Source organism: Onychostoma macrolepis, chromosome 09 (genome assembly GCF_012432095.1).
Source record: "Onychostoma macrolepis isolate SWU-2019 chromosome 09, ASM1243209v1, whole genome shotgun sequence".
Lineage (NCBI taxonomy): Eukaryota > Metazoa > Chordata > Actinopteri > Cypriniformes > Cyprinidae > Onychostoma > Onychostoma macrolepis.
This window is the reverse complement of record NC_081163.1, coordinates 34,802,918-34,830,740: the sequence shown is the minus strand read 5'-3', so window position 1 is coordinate 34,830,740 and position 27,823 is coordinate 34,802,918. Positions and strand designations below refer to the sequence as shown.

The window sequence follows — 27,823 nt, the reverse complement described above, 5'->3', positions numbered from 1 at the left end:
AATAGGGCAAACTAAAAGAAATGCTACTAAATCAGTATATTTGTTTATTGAATTACAGAAGCATTAACAACATATTGCTAAACAAAATCGTGGGGGGAAAAAGAAAAGGAAAGTCAAAAATAAAGTCAAGAGTCCGTGATCATTTTTAAACATGGTAGGTTCTCAAAAATACATATTTTTGTTGCTATGATTATGTTCTGTTATTTAAATTTTTTTTTTTACAAACTTTACAAACAAATGAGACTATATTCTGGATCATTTTATTTGTGGAAAATGCATAATTTTGATTGAATTATAAATGTGTACAATTTTTCATTTAGACAACATACTTGGCAACCCAATATGGGTAAATTCATATGGGCAGCAGCATTACTATAATACAGCAACATAAGAAATCCAGTTTTTTTTTTGTTTTTTTTCAGTGTTATGGGTTATGTATTTCAGTATATCTGAAGTCAAAATTAAGACCAGTAACTATGAACCGCAACCTTTAATCCATAAAATCATTTATTGTTTTTAATATAACAAAATTTTAAAAAGGCCAATATTGTTAAGGATTCCAGCCTCAGTTTTCTAAATTTAGATGTTTTTCCATCCATACCATCAAAACTGTTTTATTCTTATCATTTAATATTAATCGGGATGCATCACCTACTTCCGATTCTAATCAACATGAATTTGTGTAAAAGAGATCTTTAAAAAAGGGTTTCATCAATAAAAAATACTTTTGACCAAGAGGAATATTTCAACTAAAGGGGAGTTAAAAAAATTATAATAAAGGTGCTCTGTCCATAAAGGGTGGTTTTCAAAATACAAAAATGCTACCATTTTATTGCTCTATTGTGCAAAGATATTATTTTTTCTTTTTATAGTACAAATTCAACCAAATGCTCCAAATGCACAAACACAACCCTGCTCTAAAATAATGTGTTTACAGTAGACAAACATAAGAATATTTTCTCAAAATAATACACCTTACGCCCAAATAAGAAATCAAATCCCAACAGCAGAAACAACTGCAAAGAAAACAGATAAGAACTGAAAGTCCAAAGTCCTACAGAAATCCCCCAAACAGCAGAAACTGAGCGGTGATAAACAATATAACTCCCACAGAAGAAGCAGAACCAGCAATTTAATGATGTACCAATTACGAATTATTATTTTTGTTACTTGTAAACAATTTGCAATTTTAAATGTGTTATTCTCTATACCCAAAATCAAATCTCATCTTAAGACTCAGTGCAGTTAAAAGACCAGAGCACAGGGGAAATGGGACAGGCACAGGGCTTTAGTCCTATTAACAGAGCATCATGGTTATTCAAACCACCTCAGCTGTGTACCATTCAAATGATGACAGCCATCTCACTCATCAAGGCTGTCTGGATGATGAAATGCTGACCTGCTAATAAAGACGAAGGATGTGTTGTACTCTCATCAGCATTGCTGTAAATCAGGCACGCGCCTGCTGATGTGGCATTATTGAGTTGTCACTGTGATAGACTAGTGAAGATGAATAGCTCAGGCTTCTGTGTTTCTGTCTCCGTTCTCCTGAGGCTGAAGCTGCTCTTTCTCTATGCTGTCGTCCTGGGGCGGCCGCACACGCTTAAAGAAGCCCAACTGAGGAGGAGAGAAATCAAGATGGAATCAGTCAATGATATTTGTATGCATAGTTCAATACCAAAACTTCCGTCATTGATACAAATACCATTGAAAATCGACTCTTCAAGCACTGAACGTTAAGTAAAACACAAAAGAGACATTTTACATAAATTGAATAGGCCATGGAAATGCAGGTAACAGTCACTCATTAGAGGCTAAAAATATAAAAATTAGGGATGCAAGATATTATCGGACCAATATCGGAATCGGCCGATAATGGCTTTAAATGCAAATATTGGCATCGGGCCGATATGAAAAATTATGCCGGTATGTCTTGCCGATAAGAGGAATACATTAACTCACAAGTGCTCAGGGTTTGCTAGCGATTGGATCACATCAGCAGTGTGGCTCATTCTTGAAGCAAAGTTTTGCCTGAATGGTGATTAGATTCACTGTTTTGGATCGCTGCATTTAAACTGAGCGTTCGGTGTGTGATAGAGTAAATCGGTCCTAATGCCCGCTCAGTAAGGAGTTTTAATTCCGTAGGGGGCGCTGTTGGCCTACTTCTAATAGAATTAAAGCAAAATACACAAATAATATTTAGACTGCGTTTCTGATTAAATAAGTCAAGTCAAGTCACCTTTATTTATATAGCGCTTTTAACAATACAGATTGTGTCAAAGCACTTTACAGTATCAAATTGGAGGATAGAGTGTCAGTAATGTATAATGATAAGATTAAACACTCAATTTTCAGTTAAAGGCATTTCATTATTGAATTCAGATGTCATTGTCTAGCTCGGTTTAGTTTAAATAGTATCTGTGCAATCAAATCGAAGATAATCGCTAGAAATTAAGTGTTATTAAGAAATAAAGCAGCAACTGATGCCATAAAATCATGAGTATGTTTTGATTTAAAAGGTCTATAGCTTACATGAACAAAAAATAAAATAAAAATCATAAACATGAGACTTAAATAATTTTATATATACTGATTTATTCATTAATGTGTAATGTGTTATAATTTTTAAACAAATGATGAGCTCTAAAAAATTGTTCTGAATTTTTACAACTCTTTTGCTTTAGACCATTTAGAAATGTTAAAACTTAAAATAAAATGTTAAGGTTACCACTGCATCTTTCTGAGGAAAATTTTTTTTAAAAAATGCAACGATTGAATATAGTTTATTTATAGTTATTTTCAAATCTCCAATGTACTGTCATTATATAAAGAACTTCATTGTTGTTTATTTAATAGTTCTTGTTAAAAAAATAATTTGCTTATTTCTGCACAGGAGAGACTTGGTGTTGTTTCCAAACAAAAGGAAATATATCGGTATCGGCTATCGGCCAAAATGAGTTGAAAAATATCGGCAAAAATCCAATATAGTGCATCTCTAATAAAAATGTAAATTAATATTTAAAAAATTTGCAACACTAATTCTGACATCCACAGTCCATCAAACTATCAATCAGTCCAAGTTATTTAACTAAAGTTTACAGCTGTTCACCTTATACATGACAAAGATGAGCAGAGCCAGGAGCAGAAGTCCAGCCAGGACAGCCAGAGCCACCACCCATCCTGGGACAGGCTGAGGGTTCTCGGAGTTCCAGATCACCTTCAGAGAGGCCTGCAGGACAGAGATGCGTGATAATGACGCTGACATCAAAAACCCTCAGTCGTAATCAGTGAAGACAGTAAAAAAAACACCATATATTCGGTGCACAAATGTGTTCTATTTTTTATTGGTCATGATTTTTTTTTCTTTGCTTTAAAAAGTTTCATAAATAGTAGTTAACCATTCCACTCTCTTTCTGACCCAAGAAAAAGATCCCCTTTACATTCATGATTACAGGAACTTACCGATGTTGTGCTGGCTGGGAGCTCAGAATACAGATTTTTATATGGCATCTCTATGACACTGAAGGAGGCTGAGGAGCGAACATTGTACGATTTGTTTTGACTTTCAGCCTAAAAGGAAAGAAAACCACTGCTGTGTTTTAAATGTATTAGTATTTGTGCAGTGAAAACAGGATGTTAAAGATCCTGTTTAAGGCTTTGCCATGTCAGTCAAATGAATTGTTTTTACCTTGAGAAACGTGCTCACGGCGAGTCTGGAGTAAATAAATAGAATGGCACTCTGGCCTTTCTCCAGCCGGCCGACCCAACACTTAATCTCCTGACACTCCGCATTCCCACAATCCTGTGCAGATACACACAAACCACTGTACTTGCATTCACGCATACTGGTGTAAAGAACAGTTCAATGACACATACTGACTGCACCTACTGATGTGTAGAAGGGTAAAACGGTTCCCATATAAAATGGTTTGATGGTGTAATAACCATAATAATAGTTCATATATTTTATATATATATATATATATATATACACACACACACAACTGTTCAAAAGTTTTTTTTTTTTTTAAAGAATACTTTTATTTAGCAAGTATGCATTAAATTGATCAAAAGTGATAGTCAAGACATTTATAATGTTACAAAAGATTTATATTCTTTTGAACTTTATATTCATAAAAGAATCTTGAAGAACAAAATGTATGACGTTTCCACAAATATTAAGCAGCACAACTATTTTCAACATTGATAATGATTAGAAATGTTTCTTAAGCAGCAATTATTAGAATGATTTCTGAAGGATCATGTGACACTGAAGACTGGAGTAATGATGCTGAAAAGTCAGCTTTGCCATTTCAAAAATAAACTACACTTTAAAATATATTCAAATAGAAAACAGCTATTTTAAATTGCAATGATATTTCATATTACATTTCTCTCCTGTATTTTTGATTATATATTTACGGTAGGAAATTTACAAAATATCTTCATGGAACATGATCTTTACTTAATATCCTAATGATTTTTGGCATAAAAGAAAAATCAATAATTTTGACCCATACAATGTATTTTTGGCTATTGCTACAAATATACCCCAGCGACTTAAGACTGGTTTTGTGCTGCAGGGTCACACATTTCAAATTCAATATAAAACTGTAGTACTTCACAGACAATGGTGGTTGTCAAATGGCAACTGTTAAAGCAGTGAACACACCAGTATCTCCAGGTTCTCTTCCCCTTGTTTGTCCTCCAGGTCTCTGCGGTGGACGCTGTGTCTGTTCCTCCCCTCAGCTCTGTCTCCGCTGGCAGAGGTCTCATTTTTGTCAATAAATCTGGGATTCTAGGTGAAAGCAAAAGCATACGTTTATCCCTGGAATATTAAGACGAGATGCTAATTTCAACCAATTTGTGAACAAAGTTTTTAACCATCCAAGTAACTAATTTGTGTGTCCACACTGTAAAAAATGTGTTGGATGTTACAAAATGTCAAAGCCAGTCAGAACATAGATGATATTTAACATACAGCTTGTGTGGAGTGGGGTTTTGGGTCCTGTTTACACCTGTTATTAACAACGGTCTTACATATAAATGTATACTTTCATGATTCGATTGTGGGATACATACAGTGACATTAAGCGGGTTGAGCTCCCTGTTTGAGCTGCAATTCATGTTTCCGTCCACTTCAAACTTGGTGATGTAGAGCAGAGAGCCATTGTTGAATCTGTATGGCCACTGCACATCCAAAATGGCCTTACTGAAAGTACTGGGTCCTGTGTTCCTTAGCTAGGAAGAAAAGTGATTACAGCAGAAAGGAACAAAATCGTAAATTATGCACTGCCGAAGTTTTAATAAATGTATAATGTCTGACCAATGATCTTTACTGCATTTTCTACCTCATAGATGTGCTGTACAAGAGGTCCAATATCATCCTCCAGAACAGGACTCTCTTTTGGCTGCCAGTTAGCGATGGGTAAAAACACCTGCTCTGGCGCAGACACCCTACACAGGATAGTTCAGATAAACACACAGTGAAGATTGTGTCTAGTAACAGCCAATTATAATGCTCATGTTTTTTTGTATTAACATTCAATCCATACTGGATCATTTTACTTTCTTAATTCACATTCTTGATCATATTGTGCAAGTCATTCTAAAAATTTTTTAAAAAGTTTGCCGCCTTAATCTTCTAAATGTCATAACTTGTTGCAATTTCAAAGTAAAATGTGGAGCACAAAACCAGTCATAAAAGTGATTTTTCTTTTATGCCAAAAATTATTAGGACATTAAGTAAAGATGATGTTCCATAAAGATATTTTGTAAATTTCCTATTGTAAATATATCAAAAGTTAATTTTTGATTAGTAATATGCATTGCTAAGAACTTCATTTGGACAACTTTAAAGGCAATTTTCTCAAAAAAATAATAAAAAATAAAAATAAATAAATAAATAAAAATAAACGAATAAATATAAATAAATGAATAAATATAAAAAATAAAATAAAAAAAATAAAATAAATTATATATATATATATATATATATATATATATATATATATATATATATATATATATATATATATATATATATATATATATATATATATATATATATATATATATATATATATATATATATATATATATATATATATATATTTATTTATTTTTTTGCAGATTCCAGATTTTCAGATTATGTATAAATATCAATTTTGAAATATTGACCCTTATGACTGGTTTTGTGGTCCAGGGTCTAAATGGCATTTCATGCTGATTTTAAATCTGTTTACATAATACATGTCACACAATTTTAACCGAAATATAATTTAAATGATCATACCCTCTTAATTTCACTTTGGCCAGCACAGCAAGCTTTGTGACAACGGAGACCAAATTGCTGGTATTGTTGAACTGATTTGAGCTGAAAGCAGAAGGGAATTAGTCATTTCCAATAGGTGGTGCTCTTGTTGTTTTAAAAACTGATACATTGCATTAAATTACAGACAAAACTTGATCAAATATTGCCATGGACCACTCTTTGTGTTTCAGAAATGCACTACAAATTATTGTGGTAAAGCCTGGCGAATACATGAGGGTGTAAGGAAAGAGTGCGAGACAGGAAGCAAAGCAGGATGTTCTCACAGAGACAAAATAAAGAGCAGTTCCCTGTAATTAACAAAACACTGGCAGTCAGCAGGACACTGCAGCATTAGAAGCAAATGCTGTCTGAAGTTTTACTCATTTAAATAAAAAGACAGAAAGTGAAAATATATGTTTAGAGCGTCTTTGCTTTACATTTGTTCTAATGGCCCTCCTTGGGTTACTGATGGCCCACCAAACTCATTATAATTAACATTGCACAAGCAAATCCATCAGCTATATTATTGTAATAGCAAGCATTAATTAACATACCTCTGTATCTGCAAGTCAAACTTGACTTCTGTGTCCTGTTCAGAGAGCTGGTGCACGCTGAAGCGCAATCCTGCTATTATCTACACAAACAATGCAATTTTACAGAAAAATATGAAATGAAGTTGCTCAATCAATGTTCAATAAGCAACATAAAAAAAAAACCTTTAGGTACAAATAAACACTTTAGTGCGGAACGTCTGTTGGTCACCTTAGTTCCTCCTTTCATTGGGTTCCCAAGATCACAAACCACCACTCTGGTCTGATTCTCTTTCTTGAAGGCACAGGACAGTCTAGACAGTGTCTGAGATACAGAAATAACATATGGACCTTCAAACAATTATAAATGATGTCACAGAACAGCATAGAAATATTATTGATAAATCAAAGCATTTTTGACTTATCCCACAATTTGTAAAAACACTACATTACACTAAATGGTCTTAATGAGGCAATGCAGTTATGAGTTATTTTAAGGTAATTATATATTTAAGTACTGAGTAATGCTAATTAACTACATGTACTTACTATATGGTTAGGATTAGGGTTTGGCTTAGCATTGAATGCTACATGCATGTAATTATGCATAATTTGTTGTTATTATAGAAGTACGTACATGTAACAAGGACACCGTAAAATAAAGAGTTACCGGCAATGCTTTCCAAAGCTTTTGAAAGCAATGTGCAGCTTGTATTTTTTTTAAAAGTGCTTATAAATCTTCCTTTAGGTGATCTGACTACTGTCCAAACAAAACTTTGCTTGTGTTTGCAAATGGAGCAACAAGTTACCAGCAAAATGTCACACATATTGTCCATAGAGTTTAATTGTTATTAAACTTGGAACATCTGTTAAATCAGCTCTTTTAATGCAACATTAATTGTCTCGTTACAGGAGGTCACAGTAGGGAGGACAGTGCACTTTATGAGGTGTAGGTGGGTCACTGCTCACCTCACTGTTACGCACGACCCCAATGAAATCTGCCTGAGATGGTAGGGTCACGGTAAGGTCGGCCTCATACGCCCCCTCTCCTCCATTCTCTGCCGTGACCTCTAGGGTCAGGGGGTTATCGTCACCTATGTAGATCTCTTTCTGGTCACTAGAGCACCAAATAACATCAAAAGTTAATCTCCAGCTCCACACCTCCAGACAATGCAATGGAATTTAAGGCTGAGATGAACCAATGACTCACCTCACAACAGACAGTTTCAAGTCTGGCTTGCAAATATTGTCTTCGCCACAATCCAGGAGTATGTGGGCCTGAAAAGTCAAGGGATTATAGGAAAATAAAATGAGTTTCTATTTTTATACAGTGCTTTTTAATGTTAATTGTTCGTGTAAATCAGCATGCAAGTCTCTGGTTAGTAGAAGATTTGATCAGCTTCTGCACAATGCGTCTCGTTCAGGGTTCCCACACTTTACGACCAAAGAATTCATATTGTTTTGCAGTCATTTGTGATAACTAGAAAAAAACTAGAAAACTAAAAAAAAAAAAAAAATAATAGTAGTAAAATAATTAAATTAATTCTTTAATTATTTAGACCAATTTGCAAAACGGCTCCACCAATTCCTTGAAAAGACTCAAAAGTTTTCTAACAATGAAAAATATTTCAGAACACTGCATAAAAAAAAATAAAATTTTTTAGCACATATGTGACCCTGGAGCACAAAACCAGTCTTAAGTCGCTGGGTTATATTAGTAGCAATAGTCTAAAATATATTGTATGGGTCAAAAGTATTGATTTTTCTTTTATGCCAAAAATTATTAGGACATTAAGTAAAGATCATGTTCCATGAAGATATTTTGTAAATTTCCTACTGTAAATATATCAAAAGTAAATTTTTGATTAGTAATATGCACTGCTAAGAACTTCATTTGGACAACTTTAAAGGCAATTTTCTCAATATTTAGATTTTTTTTTGCACCCTAAGATTACAGATTCTCAGCCAAATATTGTCCTATTATGACAAACCATACATCAATGAAAAGCTTATTTATTCAGCTTTCAGATGATGTATAAATCTCACTTTCGAAAGATTGACCCTTATAACTGGTTTTGTGGTCCAGGGTCACATATTAGGATTGTAATTATTTCCAAGGCTTTTCTAAATATAGAAAACATTTAAAAATTCCCTGCTACTTTTATAGTTTGTCCATGTCCATGGGAAAAGATTTGAACTCAACGGTGTCAGCCATGTACGCAGTATAAACCGCGCTCATCTATTCCATCGTCATCCTTTCCTACAGACGCTGACATCTTTTTGGAATATATGAAAGATGCAACTCAGCCCATGACAGCCCCACCCAATGAGCAAACTCACTCAAAATTAGTGCTCTTTCACTACCGCTCAAACGTCTGAGGTCAGGAAGACTTTTCTTTGAAAGAAATGTATACTTATCTATTAATTTGGTGTATTAAATGGATCAAAAATATCAGTGACTGGATTTTATGATTAGAATGATTTCTGAAGGATCATGTGACACTGAAGACTGGAGCAATGATGCTGAGAATTTAGCTTAAGTTGAATTGTAATAATATTTCACAATATACTGTTATTTCCTGTATTTTTAAATCACACAAATGCAGCATAGGTGAGCATAAGAGAATTAAAAAAAAAAAAAAATCTTAACGACTCCAAACTTTTGGAAAGCAGTGTATATGCAGTGCCCCTGTAACCAGAGGTCAACAGCTGTACCTGCTTAGTGACGTTTGTAGGTGCAGACTGGTCAAGGATGGGCAACAGGCCGGTCTTATCTGCAGCTGCCTTGTAATTCAAACTGTACTCCATAAAAACAGAAATGGGTGTGATCTTATCCCTGAATTCTGAGTCATCCTGTTAAGAGAGGGAGAGAGAGAGAGGTAGAAAGTGGCTGGAGAGAGAAATGGGGCCTGTAGTTCAATGAGCTCAAGGCTGGGGAATTTCAGTCCAGCTTACAAGCTCCACAACATGCTCTTTTATGTCCAGGAAAGAGAGCTTTGGCTTTCCAGGTCAAATCCTTCTTTAGCTCTGTAAAGCATTGTTCCTTTTTGAAAACAAAATAACGGCATATTCCTGTGCCAAACATCTGGGCTATCTGCCACTACAGCTTTAAGCACAGAGCAAACACATATTTGATGACGTGAAGGCATGAGCACTTCTTCAGTTGGCCAAGTAAAACAAAACTACATTAAACTTTTCACAGCCCAGTACTGGCGTGATCAGCAGAATTGAATGAGTCACATAGGGATTCTGTGTGTTCCTGTATCTCACATCAGGAAAACTTAGGTCACAGGTTTGATTTCCTATAAAATATATACCTTGCAAGCACAGCAAAATTCTTTGGATAAGAACATCCGTCATATTCATGAACGTGAATGGATTTGCTCACAATTAAATAAGCCTGAAGCTCCTCGCAGGCCGGTCCCTGGCTGTTGGAGACGGTCATGTTCTTTGAATAATGAGACATCTTGTTATGGAGGAACAGCACCCGTTTGATGGCTCCCTTGTGTTTGAGACGGTCCAGGGTCAGATCCACTTGAAAATCTGTGAATGAAAGGCCACGTTTTCATTTCAATTATAAGGAGAGAAACACAAATAGTAACACAAAGCATTGAATTCAGAAGGAATGAGGGAGCTACTTCACATAACAAGAGTTTCTCCTTTAAAAGAAAGAGGCGATTTAAAGGAAACAAGCAAAAGAAATATAATCTGCAAATGAAACAAGCATTTAGCTGCTTCAAAGCCCTGGTTCAGAGTAACCTGGGGTTAACAGTCTTGCTCAAAAGACACAATGGTTATGGCTCTTGGAGTTTCAGTATGGACCTTTTAGTTACAAGCACAGATATATAAACACAGCTGCACATAAAGGTGACATTAAGCACTTGACTTTGAAAATATACTTAAAGGAACAGTCCACCCATGCCATTCCAAACCTGTATGACTTTCTTTCTTTTGTGTAACACAAAACAGGATATAAAAGAGACTGAAGTACATTGGAAACGGAGTAATCCTGGAACCCATTGACATACAATTGCATGACAAACACCGAGACATTTCTCAGTATCACTTCTTTTATGTTCTACAGAACAAAGAAAGCCACGGAGGTTTGGAGTGACGTGAGGATGAGTACATTTATGGGTAAACTATCACCAACACTGACACTTTCTGAAACTTTCTCTGCCTAGTCATAGTGAGGCAAACACATAGGACAAAACTAGTGACTACATCTATTATACTATATTTCAATCCCACATCCTTTGTATAGGACAGAAAAGCGCTGATACTCATGGGATTTACACAGATGTCATAAAGGCAAAGTTACAAAAAAGACATGTTTAAAGAAATATTTCAAATTTTTTTACACTTTTTTTTTTGGCTAAACTGACTAGTTTGCAATGTTTTCGAAATAAGTCTTTTATGCTCACCAAGGTTACATTTATTTTATGAAAAATACATTAAAACTGCAATGCCTTAAAATATTATTATAATTCAAAATAACTGTTTTCCATACATATTTGGATATATTTTTCTTCAGGTGTCACGTGATCCTTGAGAAATCATTCTAATATGCCTAACATTTCTTATTATTAGCAAATAGAACAATGTCTTCACTGTCTCTTCTGATAAATGTATTGCTGGAGAAAATAATTAACTTGTAAACAAATAAATGAAAATCTAACTGACCCCTAACTTTTTCAAAAGCAGTATATTCATACCTACTACATGTCCTACTCAAAACAAAACAACTAAACTGATACAGTTTGTGTGTTTCAGCTGTAAGCGGCAGATCTGTTTAGGACAGGCCTTGCACCATACACACATCCGCACCTTAAGCTTGCATAACAGTAGCCATTAGCTCAACCAGAGCATAGGAGAACTTCAAAGCGCACAGAGAAATAATGAATTGGCATCATGGTCTGTGGTCTATGAACAGTAGGCTGTGGGTCTGGCAGCCATTACGCCCCAGACTGTGAAGGCTTTGTGAGCGCCGGACGCTGGGCTTTTAACGGCTCTGCACCGTACGTCCGGCTCCAACCACACTGATGCCTGACACGTTGAGCTCTAGTTTCCCCCCGCAGCAGTGCTCATAACACACACCGCAACAGCAGGACTCCGTTTACAGCCACCTTGTGCTCCTACTACCTGCAATAATAAGTTCCATTGCCCTGAATATTATACATTTGCATATATACAGAAACAAGTACTTACGAAGAGAAGACGGCGCTCCCTTGCCATTTGCCTTCAGACAGTATTTCACAATAAAGCTAAGGGAAAGAATTGAGTAGGATTACCATTATTTTCATGATATTCTCAAAGCATAATAGTCAAGAAAAGCATCTTAAAGATATTACTGATGATAAACTATATGTACGCTCATTTCTGCTTAAAGAGGCCATGACATGAGAAATAAAATTTGCCTTGATCTTTTGGCATTTAAGAGATCTCTGTACCATTAAAACATCCTGCAAGCTTCATATCTTAAAATCATGAGGATCTTGTTTTGTAATCGAGGCAGTGTCATGGAGAGTTCACAAAGAAACATTTGTTGAAAGACGAAGCAGTGCTAGATCTGACTGCAGCTGCATCACAAACCGTAAGTAAGTGATTTTACAATGCTTTGTCTGGAAATGACTCACATGCAATAGTGAGGGGGTGTTGATACCGTTTCCTATGCAATGGCGTTAGCCAATCCTAACAGTGGCCGATTACTGTGAAGCCTTAAAGGACACGCCCCTTAAAACAGGTCGTTTAGACAGAGGGTCAGAATGAGGGTTGAAAATAATCATTGTTCCACACGTTTACGTTTGTTTTTGTGCAAAAAACTTTGCATTATTAACATTATAAGCAAACCTCGTGGAACATATTAAAATAATTAAAAAATCCATGTCATGAACCCCCTTTAAGAAATCAGTTGTTTAAATAGATGTTTCTAAACAGGAGGATATTCATGCAGGCTGATGCTTCTGTTACCGTTTTCTTGCACAAACAACTGTGGTTTTAACAAAGTGATTATTGCAATGATTTTAACGCACTTCTTATTTGGCAATTTCATTTTCATCATTACACAAAACAAATTGCAACATGTATGTTTGGTTGAAACTGATGAAAAAACCTTGACTCACCAGGAAACTACGGTGGTTGTACCAGGCAGGGTGCAGCTCTTGTCTTCAGGGTTTAAGATCTGTGGGCTGATATCCAGTGTGGTGTTCACGCTGATGACCGGGCGAGCCCTAATAACACAACACAAGCAGGTATCATCAATCTACCAATTCAGACAGGTTCCTTATATTGTAAGACGGTAGACAATCGCAGAAAAATCATGAAAACATAGTTTTACATGATCATTTTAGTGTAGTTTTTGACTCCCTGACCCTTTGAATTTAACTATTTTTTCTGTTGTACCTTTATGTAAATGACCTCTGTTATGATTGATTATCCTCATTCACAGATCCATTAATAAGAACCCAACCAGAGCTGTAAAATACTAAAGCAGCACTGATATTAATATGTGGGTGGTAATATTACTATGTTCATGTTTGTGACAACAATACTGTGTGGGATCCTGAAATCACCTATTTTTGCAGCTTAGTATCCATTAATGGTCTAGAAGATGGACTGGAAGGAGTTTCACACTGTGTGACTAAACTTTATTTTAACACTCAGAGCTTATTGTGCAATAATGACGAGCTAACTGTATATTATGGCTTACACAGTATGTGTAATACAATGTAAATCTAAGCCCGGTGGTCTTTCATGTACAAAAATAGATGATGGCAAATGTTTCACTGTGATTTTCTTTTAATACAGGCTGAAACTGCTTTCACTACTTGCACATAAAGCAAATTAAATACTGCTGAATTAAATGAGACCACCTTTAATAGCTTATCCGGCCCTGATCATAAAAGTCAATCAAACGCATGTGTGAGTTCAAAGTGTAGCATAAGCATTCTGTACCTGTACAGAACAGCTTTGTCAGCGCCAAACACCCCAACAATCAGGTCTATAAGAGGAGAGAGTGTGAGAGAAAAAGAATGAGTGGCAATAGAAGAGTAAGAGAGAGGAAGTAGCTTTGAATTTAAGTGACTGTAATCGTTTAATTGCAAAAGACGTGAATGTGTAAAACAGGACTGATTGCTGAAATCTAACCAGGGTATCCATTCTGATCGACATCTGTGCCTCCATTCATGGCATAGCCAAAGCTAGAAGGCATGGAAGCAGACGCCCATGTTCCTTCCAGAACTTGAGAGGGCACAGGATTGGGCCCTGTGGGACGCCCGTTATGAATGTACACCAGGCCACGGTGGAACTGCCCACCATATGGGGCAGCAATGGCCACATCTGAGAAAAAACAAAGGGATTAATAATAAAACCATTTTAAGTCGTGGTTATTGAGTAACTGCCATGGGCAGTACTGTTTTTATCTGCTTGTACACTCTTTGCACAAAAGCTCATGAGTCATGATTCCTGTTGCACAATGTGGCAAGGAAGACACATCAGACGATGACCACAAATGAGTAATTATGTACTGTATATTTACCAGTGTTGCAAGATAGGTTGGGTCCTGAAAGAACAGTGCAGAAATACAGAAAATATGTTGAAGAAAGACAAAATGGTACCATTATATCCATCCATGTTGAGGTCTCCCAGGCTGCAGATGGAGCTTCCATATCGAGCATAGATCTCAGAACCAGTGAGTTTGATGACATTGTTGAAAGTGAAGCCACCTTTGCCTAGGTAGACATAGACCTGACCCACCTCCCTCAGCTTCCCATCTGAGCCACGGTCCATGAACAGAGGAGCCCCCACCAACAAATCCATCTTCCTGAAGCGGGAAATAAAAGGTTTATTCGAACTGAAAAGATCAGCATATGTTGTGTTTGGGATTTTGCACAGTTACACTTATCAACCAGCTGGAAGATTCTGCTAAATAAATGCCAAACTTAGAAAGTGATGGTAATAAATGCACAGAACTATAAAAGATAAGCTGACTGCCTCATAATAAAAACAGGGCCTTTCTGAACAAAAATGGTAAACGTGTTCAGGCAGAGCGCAACTTGTCGGGAAACGTAGTGAACTTTATCTTCACTGTTGCACATTGTTCAGATCTCAGCTCATTTTTTGTAACCATGCCAATGAATGCTCTCAAAACATTGCTGTGCATATATTTAGGCTAGGTTTGCTTGGCCCAGAGTCATAAAAATGAATTGCTAACATAAATATAATTTAAAGCAGTGGTTCTCAACTGGCTTCTAAAAAACATTAAATTAAAATACCCAAGAACCCATGGTTTGCGTGAACGCACATAAAACTGTTTTTGATGAACAAGATAGGACTCACTTGCTGAATAAATCACATGCCCTCTAGTCATTCAATCACATTCATACAGTAGGTCCAACCAACAAAATGCTTTGGATGTCTTTGGAGGGTGGAAAAAAGCCCCCAAAGCAGTCATTTACTTCAACAAGAAAACACTTGAACATATGATACGAGTCAGTGCTAGAAAGTGAACAAGAATGTTTCGTTCATAAGCAGTGATTCATTCATGAACACAGAAAAGTTCCTAATAGTGATTCTGGCCTTAACAGACACCATTACATACACACACACATATTAGGAATAGATATATGACAGTAAATGAAAATGATGTGTATCATAGAGCTCAAGCTGCTCTAATTGACATACTGCGGATGTCACGTGTTGTTTCCATTTAAATGAACTTCATGGAGCAGCGTCGCCCCAGAAGAAGCAGGGCTGAGGGGATTCTTGGCTCTTCCATTCAAGAGGCCTGTGAGCTTTCACAGCTGGCAGATGTAATCAGGTTAGATCACACCTACAGCTGCATCTCTGCCAAAGCTCACAGACCCAGTGGGCTGGAGGAGCGCCATCTATCTTCCTTACATCCGTCCATCAGACGTGTTTCTGGAGTCACTGTGTCAGCAGGAAGAGCCCGTCTCCATCCACGGCTGCTGTGTGCAGGGCTACCAGGACATTTACCGCTCTGTGGAGCCCATGATGAAGACCCACTGTGGTCAACAGCGTCCCTACAGCCTTGAGCTGGGGCTGAAGCTCAAGCAGTGCCAGTGGGAGACACTCCTTCACTGCTGGAGACAGAGCAGCCAGACGGACGCGTCCTCCTCACTGAGAGCTTCACAAGCAGCAGAAGCTTCTCTCCACGAATCCACGTGAATGTCACTGCCTGAGCAACACTGAGTCATCACAGTGTCACATGGAGCATCACTACATTTGTAAATACTGTATATAGTGTGCTACGCCACTGGTACTTCGCAACTACTGTAGGGTCACCCATAGTGGACAGGTCTCAGATGAGATGCCAGACGAAGACAAACCACCTGATTCTGGACAGCAGCAGATTGGCCTGATGCTTCCGGCAGAAGATCAGTTTCGCAGCAGTAACAACAACAACAACAACATTAGAACATCATACTCCAAGTAAGAAAGGCAGTGTAACACTGTGTAAAGTGCTTATTTGTGCATCAATAATCAAAATGTACGTTAAGGTGCTCTGTGAAATTTTGGGGTAGAAATTCCATTCATTCCAATAGGAATCCATGCAATTGGGAGGGTTGCGCAAGGGCATAAATGCAGATTTCACTCATGTTCAAGCCGGTCACACAAATTCGCTGTGGGGATCAATAGAAAGCTTCTTGGTTTGAAATTGACGTCACATTATCAAAAAAAAAAAACAATATAAAAAAACAAAACTAATAAAGCTCAAAACTAATAACCCTCTTTTATTGGTTTCCAGAGCACTCTTATGTGCTTAATGTAGTGCAAAAACAATAAAAATACATATTTTATGCAAGTTATTATTATTTATTTTTTTTGAGAGAGATTTATTTCTAATGTCTTCTTATGTGTTTAGTATTTATGCAGTATATTATTTTGCTTGCCCTTAAGGGATTGCTCACCCAACACAAAAGAAGATATTTTGAAAAATGGGTTTTGTGAAATTGTTTTAGACTCACGGATTTTCAATGTATGGGCGGCAAACGGTTGAAACATTCTTCAAAATATCTTCTTTGTGGTCCGCAAAAGAAAGGTATACAGGTTAGTGTTGTCACGGTACCAAAATTTCAGTATTCGGTACCGATACCAGTGAAAATCCACGGTTCTCGGTACCAATTTCGGTACCACATGCTAATTAAAAAAAACACACTATTTTTAATAATAAAGTCAAACAAAAATAAAATGTACAAAAATCAATGCCATTCTTTATACTTATTTAAATTGTGTTTCAAGTTTTTCCGCAAGTAATAAAAGTATGAAAAACAGTAAAGTTTCACCCAAATTTAATTTGTCTTTTAATTAATGAAATTTAAACACATTTTATTTTTTTGGGTAAATAAAGGGGATTTACTATTAAAATTAAAATATGGAAGAAATATTGTGTGATTATTTCTTTAAAAAAATAAATATATATTTTTTTCAACAGTAGTAATAGTATCACATACATTCTACTAAATAATATTAATATATTTCTGGCACAATGTCTTTAAGATAAACTTTTATTTTGACGGGTTGGTGTGAATACCTTTAAATTGACCGGGTACTCGGTACTACCGGTACTTAAAAAAACCTGGTGTCGACGTTTTCATTTTTTTAGTACCGACGTACCGGGTCTTTTGACAACACTAATACAGGTATAAACAACATGAGGTTGAACAAATAAGCAATTTTTATTGTTTTAATTTTAAAGTGTCCCTTTAAGTCTGTAAGCTTGATTTCCTGAAGGCCAGTATAAAGAGTGATCTGCTTTAGATCAACAAATACTGATTTCAGAATGCTTATATAACATAATACTGACCTACAACCCATCGGGCCGCGCGGTTGTGGCTAGAAGGGATACAGCTATACCCGGAAGTGACGCAATTTTAATTCACTAGTTGTCTTCTTCACTGTCCATTTTTTCCTGCCCATCCAATCCGGTGAGATTTTAGAGATTTTGGTTCAAAGGACTTTGCCACAACATGGGCTGAATAGTTCAGTAGTTATCCTCTTTACTGTCCATTTAATTTATTTTATTTTTCCCGTCCAAGATTTTGCATCACTTCCGTCATAGATGTATCCCCTCTAGCCAGAACCAGGCCGCGCCCTGCCAGTCGTGAACCGCTGATTTAAAGTATCCATTAGTGCATGAACGCACATTCTTAAAGGAAAAGACAAATCATCAAACCACACTGAGGAAAAAACATCCTACAGCGTGTGAGTGTAAAGCATTACTTACTTGTCATTATTGATGTCAACAGCTGCTACAGAATGACCGAAGTAAGCAGCCATCTAAGGTGGACAGAGAAAAAGACAATATAGACATGACGACTTGACTGGAGCTTTAGACTAATCACTGTTTTTAAGACAAACAAAAACAGTAAAAATTTAAAACACTGGTCTACATAAAAGTTATTGGACATCAACATTCAAATCGACCCACATCATGCCAATGATAATACTGCTATTAATAATAATATCTCATTATAATCACTGGTATTGGTGGTGCACCCTACAGCATATCCACGTAGATTCAGTTTTTAAGCTTATTGAAATCTCTGTTAAGCTCATGTTGACTTAAGCTTGATTAACTGTTGATGAATCATCACTGCAGCAATCACAATCAGCCAAAAACACCTCTTTTCTCTTCTTGCTCTCGTGTGTTGGCGACACTGCTGTCAATAGCTTCCAGATGTGCGAGTGGATTTAGGACATGAACTTGCCGCTCGTAAACGAATGTTGAACATAACTGTGCCGTGACCACAAGCACGGGCATGTCATGTGACCTGCAGGCTGCTCTCAGGCAAGACTGCTCATATATACACTTCTATCCTGTCATTTACCACACATCACAATGTCTAACAAACACTTTTGCAATGCTCACCTGTGTGCCTGTGAAATTATACACGGACTCCATGTTCCTCCCATTAAAAATGTTTACCTACAAGACAAAACCAGACAGAGATTCATGCAAGCTGCTCAAAACGTTTATGGGTTCTCATCAGATTCCTGACCAAAAATAGTATAAAACTCACATAACCGAGAGCCTTCTCCCCTCGAGGAACTCCAGTGACATAATCTAGAGAGGCAGGAAGAATTAGAAATGAGTTGGACACAACAATGCTTTCAATCAGCAGAGGTTTCTTGATCTCAATGTAGAGAAAAATCTGATTTAAGCAATTCCCATAATGCACTACTTTAGTTTGCAATACTACGAGGCTGGTATTTAGAGCAGGTTAGTAAAGACCAGCTAAAATAAGACGCTGACAACTTGTGGTTGTGGGGTGCTTAAAATTACACTACTCTACAAACATTTGAGGTCTGTTAGATTTATGTTTTGAAAAAATCTGCATTTATTTGTTAATAAAAAAAATACAGTAATACTGTGAAATATTACCACCATTTAAAATAACATTTTGAATGCATTTTAAAATGCAATTTACTCCTGTAATGCAAAGCTGATTTTTTTTTTTTTTTTAAATCAGCCATTACTCCAGTTTTCAGTGTCACATGATTCTTCAGCAATCATTCAAATATGCTCAAGAAAAATCTATTATAATTATCAGTGTTGAAAACAGTTGTGCTGCTTAATAATTTCTGAAAACTATACATTAAGACTTTTTTTCTAGATTCCGATCCCATCTATTTATCATTTCCAAAATATCAACCATATCAAAATGATTAAATATCTTACCATCTTCACCGTCATCGTTAAAATCACCGATGGCCACAGAGTAACCTAAGAGGGAATCAAATGATGGCATTAATATCTGCACTGCACTGCCGACTGTTTGCTTTGCATCTTCAAATCACTGCAACTCAAAACACCTAAACATTCATTACATATGTAACCCATTATTACAGCAAGCTCTACTCCTGATTTCCAGGTAACAGTGTACCACCACAAACAACTTTAATAAACATCAAAACAAAAGGCACACACAGGCTTACCCAAATAACTGTCATCATACTGAGCCCCGGCTGACTTGGTTGATAACTGGTTACCGTAAGGAGTAAAAAACTCCTTATTGTATCTGTTGATGACCTCCGTGATATCATCCGAGATCAGCTGACCTAGAAAGACAAAAAACAAGCACAAATGTGAAACACGCGTATGAAATGAAGTGTGCAGGTGATAAAGATTTCTTCAGCCTGCTTGTCATATTCAGCAGACCAGAAAGATGTAGGTGTCAATATATGCAGACATGTACATGTTAAAAACATGCTTAACAAAAAATATTCTAAACAGTCACGTCATCCTCAGTCATGTGATGTACATGCATTTTGTTCTGAACTCTCTCAACATCAGTGTTAGGGAGTAAATAATTAAATGTTGTGATGCCACTAACTTCATTTTTCCGTAGTGTAACAGGAGCTAAAGTTTTTTTAAGCAGCAAGCATTTTTTTTTTTTTTTTAACAGTACATTAACATGTTTTACGCTCCATTTTATTGCTCACAGCCTTACGACAGAGCGAGCTGATGCAATAATCAAACACACTCCCTTCAAACGAGTCTAATTTATTTCAGTGGGTACGTTTCTTCATTTAATTTCATCACTTAATGTATTTATTAATTACTGAATGTTCATTTAAATGTATCACTAAAAAGCAGTTATACATTTTCTGAAAAAAATAAATAAACAAATAAAAATAATAATTTGAGTAATCACTAATCAGTACAGTTCCCAGACATTTGTCACCTTTTTGTAGAAAAATAACTCATGAGGCTTAAATGATAATGTAGGAATTCAATAACAAATGTAAACACAACAAAATAAGGACTTATGCCAAGTCTATCCAAGGTTAGTTTAGGTCACTGTGTCATACATTTCTGAAAGCATTTTACTCTTAGCATGATGTATAATTATCATACCACCAGTAAAGAGAGACGGCTCAGCAGTTAAACGAAAACAGAAAAAAGTTCCTTCGGTCTGTTCATTTCTACATACTGCTAAATAATTGAATTATTTTAATTTTGAAATAATTTATGATTACTTCAAAATTACCGAGTAATCAGCACAATTCCCAAACGTGCCCCACATCTGTTGCCTTTTTGTAGCAAAATAATAATTTAGTTAATGAGACAATGATGATAACGCAGGAATTCATTCACAAAACGTAAACGAGTGCAAATAAGAATTCAAGTCTAACACAATCACATTCACTTTTCTGAAAGCATTTTACTCTCAGCAGGGTTTATAATCATCACACCACCAGGAAAAAAGAGAGGCTCAGCAGAAAAACTAAACCGTTTTCACAAAAGGCTATTAGAAAGCTTTTAATAGGAACCTTTAAAATGATCACTGCAGGTCACGAAATTCATGAAAGATGTGTTCGAGATTAAATGCCTTGTTTGGGCACGGTTCCCGCCATGACCCCACCCTATGAGGTCATAACAGAGCTGAGATTCGGTAAACAGCCATCTCAACACAACAACTTTCAATGAAACAGCAGGCGCATCTTCACTGAAGGAGACAGCATATCATTATGCATTATTTACCGACTCAAAAACATAGCTCCCTCTCTGAGCAGCATTTCTCTGACAGGCGGGGACCAAAGACACATTTATTGTTGAAATTTAAACATGCATTGCCATTGTTGTGCAAACATTCACTGATCGGTTTTGTGTGAATGCTGTATCTGAAGACAAAGCAGACATTCTCCGAGTCACAAAAAATCCTGACAGAGCACATTGTTGTTTCCCTTTTTTCCATTCAATGTCAAATTCACAGAGGGATAATAAAATAAATCAGTTTACCTTGCCAATAAAAGCTTCCTGGTCCTCCAATAACAACCCGATTCTTCTGAAGGAGACATAAAAACATGTGGTACAAGTTTGGGCAAGAATAGGCAATAACATAAGCAGCAATGTAAACACAGCTCTCTCTCTCTCTCTCTCTCTATATATATATACGCATACATATACAAGACGAGATATGTCCCATTTTAGTGTCCACACCAAATTAAATTTACAAAAGTGATTTTATATACATAAACTAAAATGCAAATGTCTACATAAAAGTTTCAAACACCTTTCGTGAAAATAAAATGTCAAAATATGGGTGAAATAATGTTTCATTGTCATTCAGCATTAAATATTTATGTAAAAAATAATCAATATACTTATTCTGACCTGTACTTATTAAAATATATAAAAGACAAAGTTATCATACTTAATGTTATTATATGATGATTCAAATATAAAATATAAATAAAAAAATTTAAAAAAAATCTAAAATATAATATATTATATTTCAGATGATTAAAATTATTATATTTTAGATGTCCCAGTGGTTTGCCGGATGGTGGAAAGGCCTGATAAAGATTTAAAATTACAATAAATTACTTTTTGGGGGCTGCGTTGTGATCTTTTAATGTAATCTAATGATTCTTCTTGTAAATATGCCTGACAAAATTGTTTAGTGTATAAACTACTGTTGCACTGAATGACATTGTATGCAAGTTTAACTAAAACAATTTCATTATAAATGTTGCAAAGAAAGAGCAGACTCAATAAAACATTTCATTAAAAATAGCAACGGATATAATGGGGTTTGATACGAGTTGTTTCTATATTTTGTATTATATGATTTAATTTTGAAAATTCTGATGTATTGAAAATCAAGTGTCCTAAAATTCTGGGGTTAAAATTCATATAAAATGTAACAAATACATATATAAAGAAGCAGATTTCTGTTAATTTAATACCTTCACAAAGTCAGCACTGAAACCTGCTTGACAAAATCCTTGTCCCTCAGGTGAGTTTGAGTCTGATGGAAAAATATTCAAAGTCATTCATATATTCACAAGCAGCAGAAAACATTTTAAGGAAGTCTCAAAATGAAGGAAAGGTGAGAAAAAGGAAGGCAAACTTCAGACAGAGGAACTGTCATATCCACATGCAGACTGGCACATTGTCTGGTGAGAACTTATTAACTCACACACGTCTTAAAAACCATGAGTGATAAGTAGATGATACACAACTACGATATTCCATCCATCTTAGTAAAGACATTTCTGAGGGAGCCTGCGAGATATGCCCCAATAAGGGCATAAGCAGCCGTGAGGTGAAGAGCGGTGATCATGTACATACTGGAGCGGCAAGGTGAATATTCCACGATGTTATTGCCTTTCTTCAGGTAACATGTCCCAACAGGCTCTCTCTCTGATAATCCATACGTGCTCCACTGGTAGAGAGGAGCACATGCCTGAAAAAAAAAGAAAGAAATGTGCAAATAAATACAAGAGTAGTAATCGTGTTCTTTCTGTAAACCTAGTTCTTCCAAACAGCATGTACATACTTTAAATCTTTTTATTGCTATTGTTAGCGTCACATCAACACTGAAAGACAAGATCAAAGTCTTCTAAATAAAAGAGGCAACAGCTTCTTACAATATTTGACATATTGCCTTTTAATCCGAGATTTCTGGTGCATATAAAACTGTTTTGCGAATAAAATATTTTTACGGCCCATAAAACAAAAATGTGATCCGTTGCAGCAGTTTTTTCCTTTTTGAGCTCTGTACACTCTTTTTTCAGAGCGACTCCACAGACAGACTCACCAGAATATGGTCCCCAGAGGAACGCACGGTGGCCCCAAACCATTGATTTGACTTGAACTCCATTTGCTGTCCATTGGAATTCTTCCTGTCATCTGTGATAGAAAAAAACGACAGGGGAAGGGAGAACGGGAAGAGGAGGAGATGGAGGGAGGAACGGAAATATAAGTTAGGTCAGTTAATCAGAATCATCAGACTGTCATCATTTCCTTTGTAGTGGACTACACTGCTCTTCCCATCACTGCAATCTCATCCACTGGCGTGTTCCTCAAATTCCATCGGACTTCTAAACATCTGATATGACAGAAGCATCAGAGTTCAAAAGGTTGAGTTGAAATGCTGATACGAAACACTCTCTTATCTTGTTCATTACCAAACCAACTGGAGTTCAATCCAAGGTCAAGTAGAGTGACAGCTGAATCCATTCCTGGCATGTTAGAATTAAACACTATACATTTCCTGCTGTTAACAAGCACAATAGACTTCTAGTGACAAAAATAAGAAAAGTAGGCCCGGAGGGAATTTTTTCTTTTTTTTTTTTTTTTCTGTGCTAATTTTAAGGGAAAGTCTACTAAAACCTTAAATGGTAACTGAAATCAAGAGATGGATGATTTGTAGAAAACGGAGAATGAAAGGTTTTTTCAGTGCTTCTACAGAAAAGTCAGTGATTTGTTCATTACAACATTATTCTGCCATCATTCTAATCATTAAATCACTCTTTAGTTCTGTAATATTTACTCTAGGATTCAAAACTAATGCTCTTTCACCAATGTTTTGCAGTTTCCTAGTACCTCAGTGATGCTTACACACACACCCAAAACACACACACACACACACACACACACACACACACACACACACACACACACACACACACACACACACACACACACACACACACACACACACACACACACACACACACACACACACACACACACACACACACACACACACACACACACACACACACAAAAAGATATTCCCTGCAGCTGGTTTATCTCAGCCACAGTCTCAGCCTCAGGACGCGCCGGCTGTTCATCTGTCTGTGCTACTGAGCTGGGAATTTCCCAGTGTTTCTCGTGGTCAACAGAGTCATACAGCCGGTCAAAAACACCCAGGCTTTACTAGAATTAAGCACTTAATTATTGCCAAACAACACAAAAGGAGAGTTGATGGTACAGCAGCTCAGTGGAAACACAGTTGTATAACCATGCTGTAACAGCTCAGCATGGGTGTTGTTCCATACACAGTGTTTTCCATCTCATACTTCTGACATTTTTCTCTAATCTAGACTTTTCCAGCTCCTCAAACAGTCAGCGGGTCAGCCAGCACAGAGAACGCTGTTGTAGAGCCACGTCAATCACAGTAAAAACATGTCAGGACACGGTTATGCTTTGCAGTTGCTTAACAGAAGAATGTTTAAGTTTCTTTCTTGCAAAAGTGATTGTTAAGAAACAAATATAAACATTACTCTACTGCAGTAAGTGCACTGAAAGAAAACAAGAAAAAAACCAACTAAAACTTACAACTAACTGAAGTACCAGTGAAATACTGAAACTACAGCAATCAATCAATAAATAGCAATAATATTTATTTACTAAAGCTATTTTGTCATTAACAACTGCACAAGTCTAAATTCCATTTGGTTGGACATTTAGCATAAATACCCAAATATATTTAATTACATTATTATTAGTGCTGTTGAACGATTAATCGCATCCAAAATACAAGTTTTTGTTTACATAATATATGAGTGTGTAGTGTGTATATTTATTATGTATATATAAATACAAACATGCATGTATATATTTAAGAAAAATATGCTATGTTTATATATTAAACATTTATATAAAATATAACAATATAAATGTATATACATGTAAATATTTTCAAAATATATACTGTATGTGTGTGTATTATATATATATATATATATATATATATATACACACACATACACACATAATAAATAAACAGTACATATACATATAGTATGTAAACAAAAACTTTTATTTTGGATGCGATTAGCACTAATTATTATATACTTCAAACTTGTCTACTTACTCCACCATGGGTGCACAGCATCCACTAAATCTACACTATACTTGGTTCTTTATCCAAGAATTTCTTTAAGGGTGAAAAGGACACAAAGAGGAGTAGTTGAGCTGCTGGTGAGAACTCTAAGCATACTGAGATAATCCAACTGAAGACCTTTTTGTTTGTCTGGTAGTTCCTCTTCTAGCCATCCAGCTTGGCTGGCAGGGTAAATCAGGCCAGACTAGTCTATAACCGTCACTGAATGCCAATGAGATCTGGCACAAAAAAAACTGGTGCCTATATTCACCTCAGAGCAATGTAAAGCTGAACAAAGCCCTGTTAGTGTGAAGACTGTACATCTGCAAACTAGTAAGTAGGCCAGCACATGCATTTTGTGAATGGTAAAAACAAACCCTTCTCTGTTGAAGGTCATTGCCAAGCATGTGAATTCAAAACATTCTGCAACGACAATCTTACAATATTAGAAGAGCCTAAAAACGATCCCAGACTCCCTCGCCTGTTATTGTCCCCCCCACCTATTGAAAATATTTAGAGCAAAGCTGATATATGACCCAATAAATCATTAAAAAGCCACAGGCTACTCAGAAGGTCCTTTATTAAATCTGACAAACCCAACCTCTTCCACTAGCATGCAATGTGAATCAATAGACAGACAGAAAAAGCTTTAAATAACAGCATGTTGGAGCAAAGACTGCACTATGACGGCTGGAAACTGCATCTTACCAGAGCTGTCAAACTCAATCTGGGTGCACGAGCCACTTTTCTGCCAGGGACAGCTGAAGACAGCACCCCTCTCAGTGACTGTTGACGGGGTTTGATCAGATGTGTTTGCCCTCGGTGCACCGACCAGTACGTTTAACCTGGAAGCACAGGGTAAAATGTGTTTTAATGCTTTTGTTAAATACTAACACTAAAACGCGATAATATTATATATACTGTATACCACCTGGAGTTGAAACAAGGAAATCTGTCATTTTAAATTGCATAATACTGAATTTTATTATACATTCTAAATATTATGCATTACTATTATTTAAAAAAAATAAAAATAAAAATAATAATAATATACATAATAATATATATATATATATATATATATATATATATATATATATATATATATATATATATAACTATAGTCCTTTACTGTGATGAAAATTGTTGTTAGTAATGTAACTATTTATATATATATATACATAATAAATATACACAGAACACAAACATATTTTTCAAACTAAAACTTTTGTTTTGTATGCGATTAATTGTTTGTCAGCACTAATATATGAACAACAGGAAATACATTAAACATTGTCATTATGTAAACACTGTCAACATTATGTCATTAAACATTATTAAAGAACTGCAGTGGGTTAGTGAATTGATGTAAATCTAATGATTCATTAAAAATATTTTTTTTTAATTAAAATTAATATATTATTTAAAAATAAAAATAAACAGAAATAGTTTATTTGTATATATACACATACATGTCGATGTCACCATTAACCAACATCAACATATATATGGTAAAATTCTATAAAATGACAATAAAACCTATACATGATAAATCAGTTTAACGTATTGAATAAAATACTAAATATATACCATGTAAAAAAAAAGAGCGCTTACTTTGGCTACAACTTCACAATGTTCTCCCACTTTTTCAACATTGTTAACGTTAAATGTGTTAATAAATGTATCTTTTATAATTCTCACGCATATTTAAAAAGTATCATGCATCTTTCTCCAAAAAAATACAATGCTGCAGGCCCCTATAATATCCAAACTAGCTTGTCGAAAGTTTACAAATATAACTTAATTTACTCACTGTTTGTTATCAGCGTTGAAGAAAGCCACAGAAAATCCAAAGTAACTTCCCGGAGGTCCAGCGAAAACTGTGGGTTTGCTAATGTCCAGATTAAAAGAAAGTGCTTGTTCAAAGTAGAAAAGAGCCACTAGACCCCAAATCCAGCAGCAGATGAGATGCTTGGCCATGTTTTGTATCTCAGTGCGGTGTGAGAGCAGACGGAGATCGCGCTGTTTGTGGGTGGACGTCTGGATCAGCAGCACATATGACCGCCGCTGATTCCGCACTCCATAACAACACAATCACAACAACACTCACTAACCAGCGATTCAGCGGAGATGACCGTTACATTATTGCAGGCGGGCCGCCGCAATAAAACGCATCCGTTTCCAACCAGAGCTGTAAAATGGAAGCAAAAGTGTAAAAGTAGGACACAGGAGTGATGTAGCCCCGCTCGGACGGAGCCGCGGGATGTCCCACTCTACCGGAAGTGAAAACAGACCGGCCTACTGAAACGTCACGGTGACGTCACGAGAAACTTCCGCAG

General features: G+C 36.0%; 1 protein-coding gene across 2 annotated transcripts; it reads right to left on the bottom strand.

The window, feature by feature from the left end:
* Window positions 1–31: 31 nt before the first annotated feature.
* On the bottom strand, window positions 32–27,823 carry itgav (integrin, alpha V). Of its 2 annotated transcripts, none has more exons than XM_058786506.1 (30): window positions 27,298–27,823; window positions 26,193–26,329; window positions 23,412–23,503; window positions 22,943–23,057; window positions 22,558–22,619; window positions 21,608–21,650; window positions 19,801–19,923; window positions 19,544–19,588; window positions 18,885–18,928; window positions 18,734–18,790; window positions 18,089–18,141; window positions 14,460–14,665; window positions 13,990–14,181; window positions 13,798–13,843; window positions 12,966–13,073; window positions 12,052–12,107; window positions 10,232–10,386; window positions 9,559–9,696; window positions 8,054–8,121; window positions 7,813–7,960; window positions 7,076–7,168; window positions 6,868–6,947; window positions 6,296–6,376; window positions 5,352–5,457; window positions 5,083–5,241; window positions 4,673–4,798; window positions 3,689–3,802; window positions 3,463–3,570; window positions 3,110–3,229; window positions 32–1,617 (listed from the first exon to the last, which is right to left on the bottom strand). In XM_058786506.1, exons 1-30 carry the CDS (start codon window positions 27,462–27,464, stop codon window positions 1,519–1,521), a joined length of 3,141 nt encoding a protein of 1,046 aa, XP_058642489.1. In that variant the 5' UTR covers window positions 27,465–27,823; the 3' UTR covers window positions 32–1,518. The 2 variants fall into 2 exon arrangements, with proteins under 2 accessions (XP_058642489.1, XP_058642488.1); XM_058786505.1 differs by having other exon boundaries at window positions 21,608–21,653; window positions 27,298–27,822.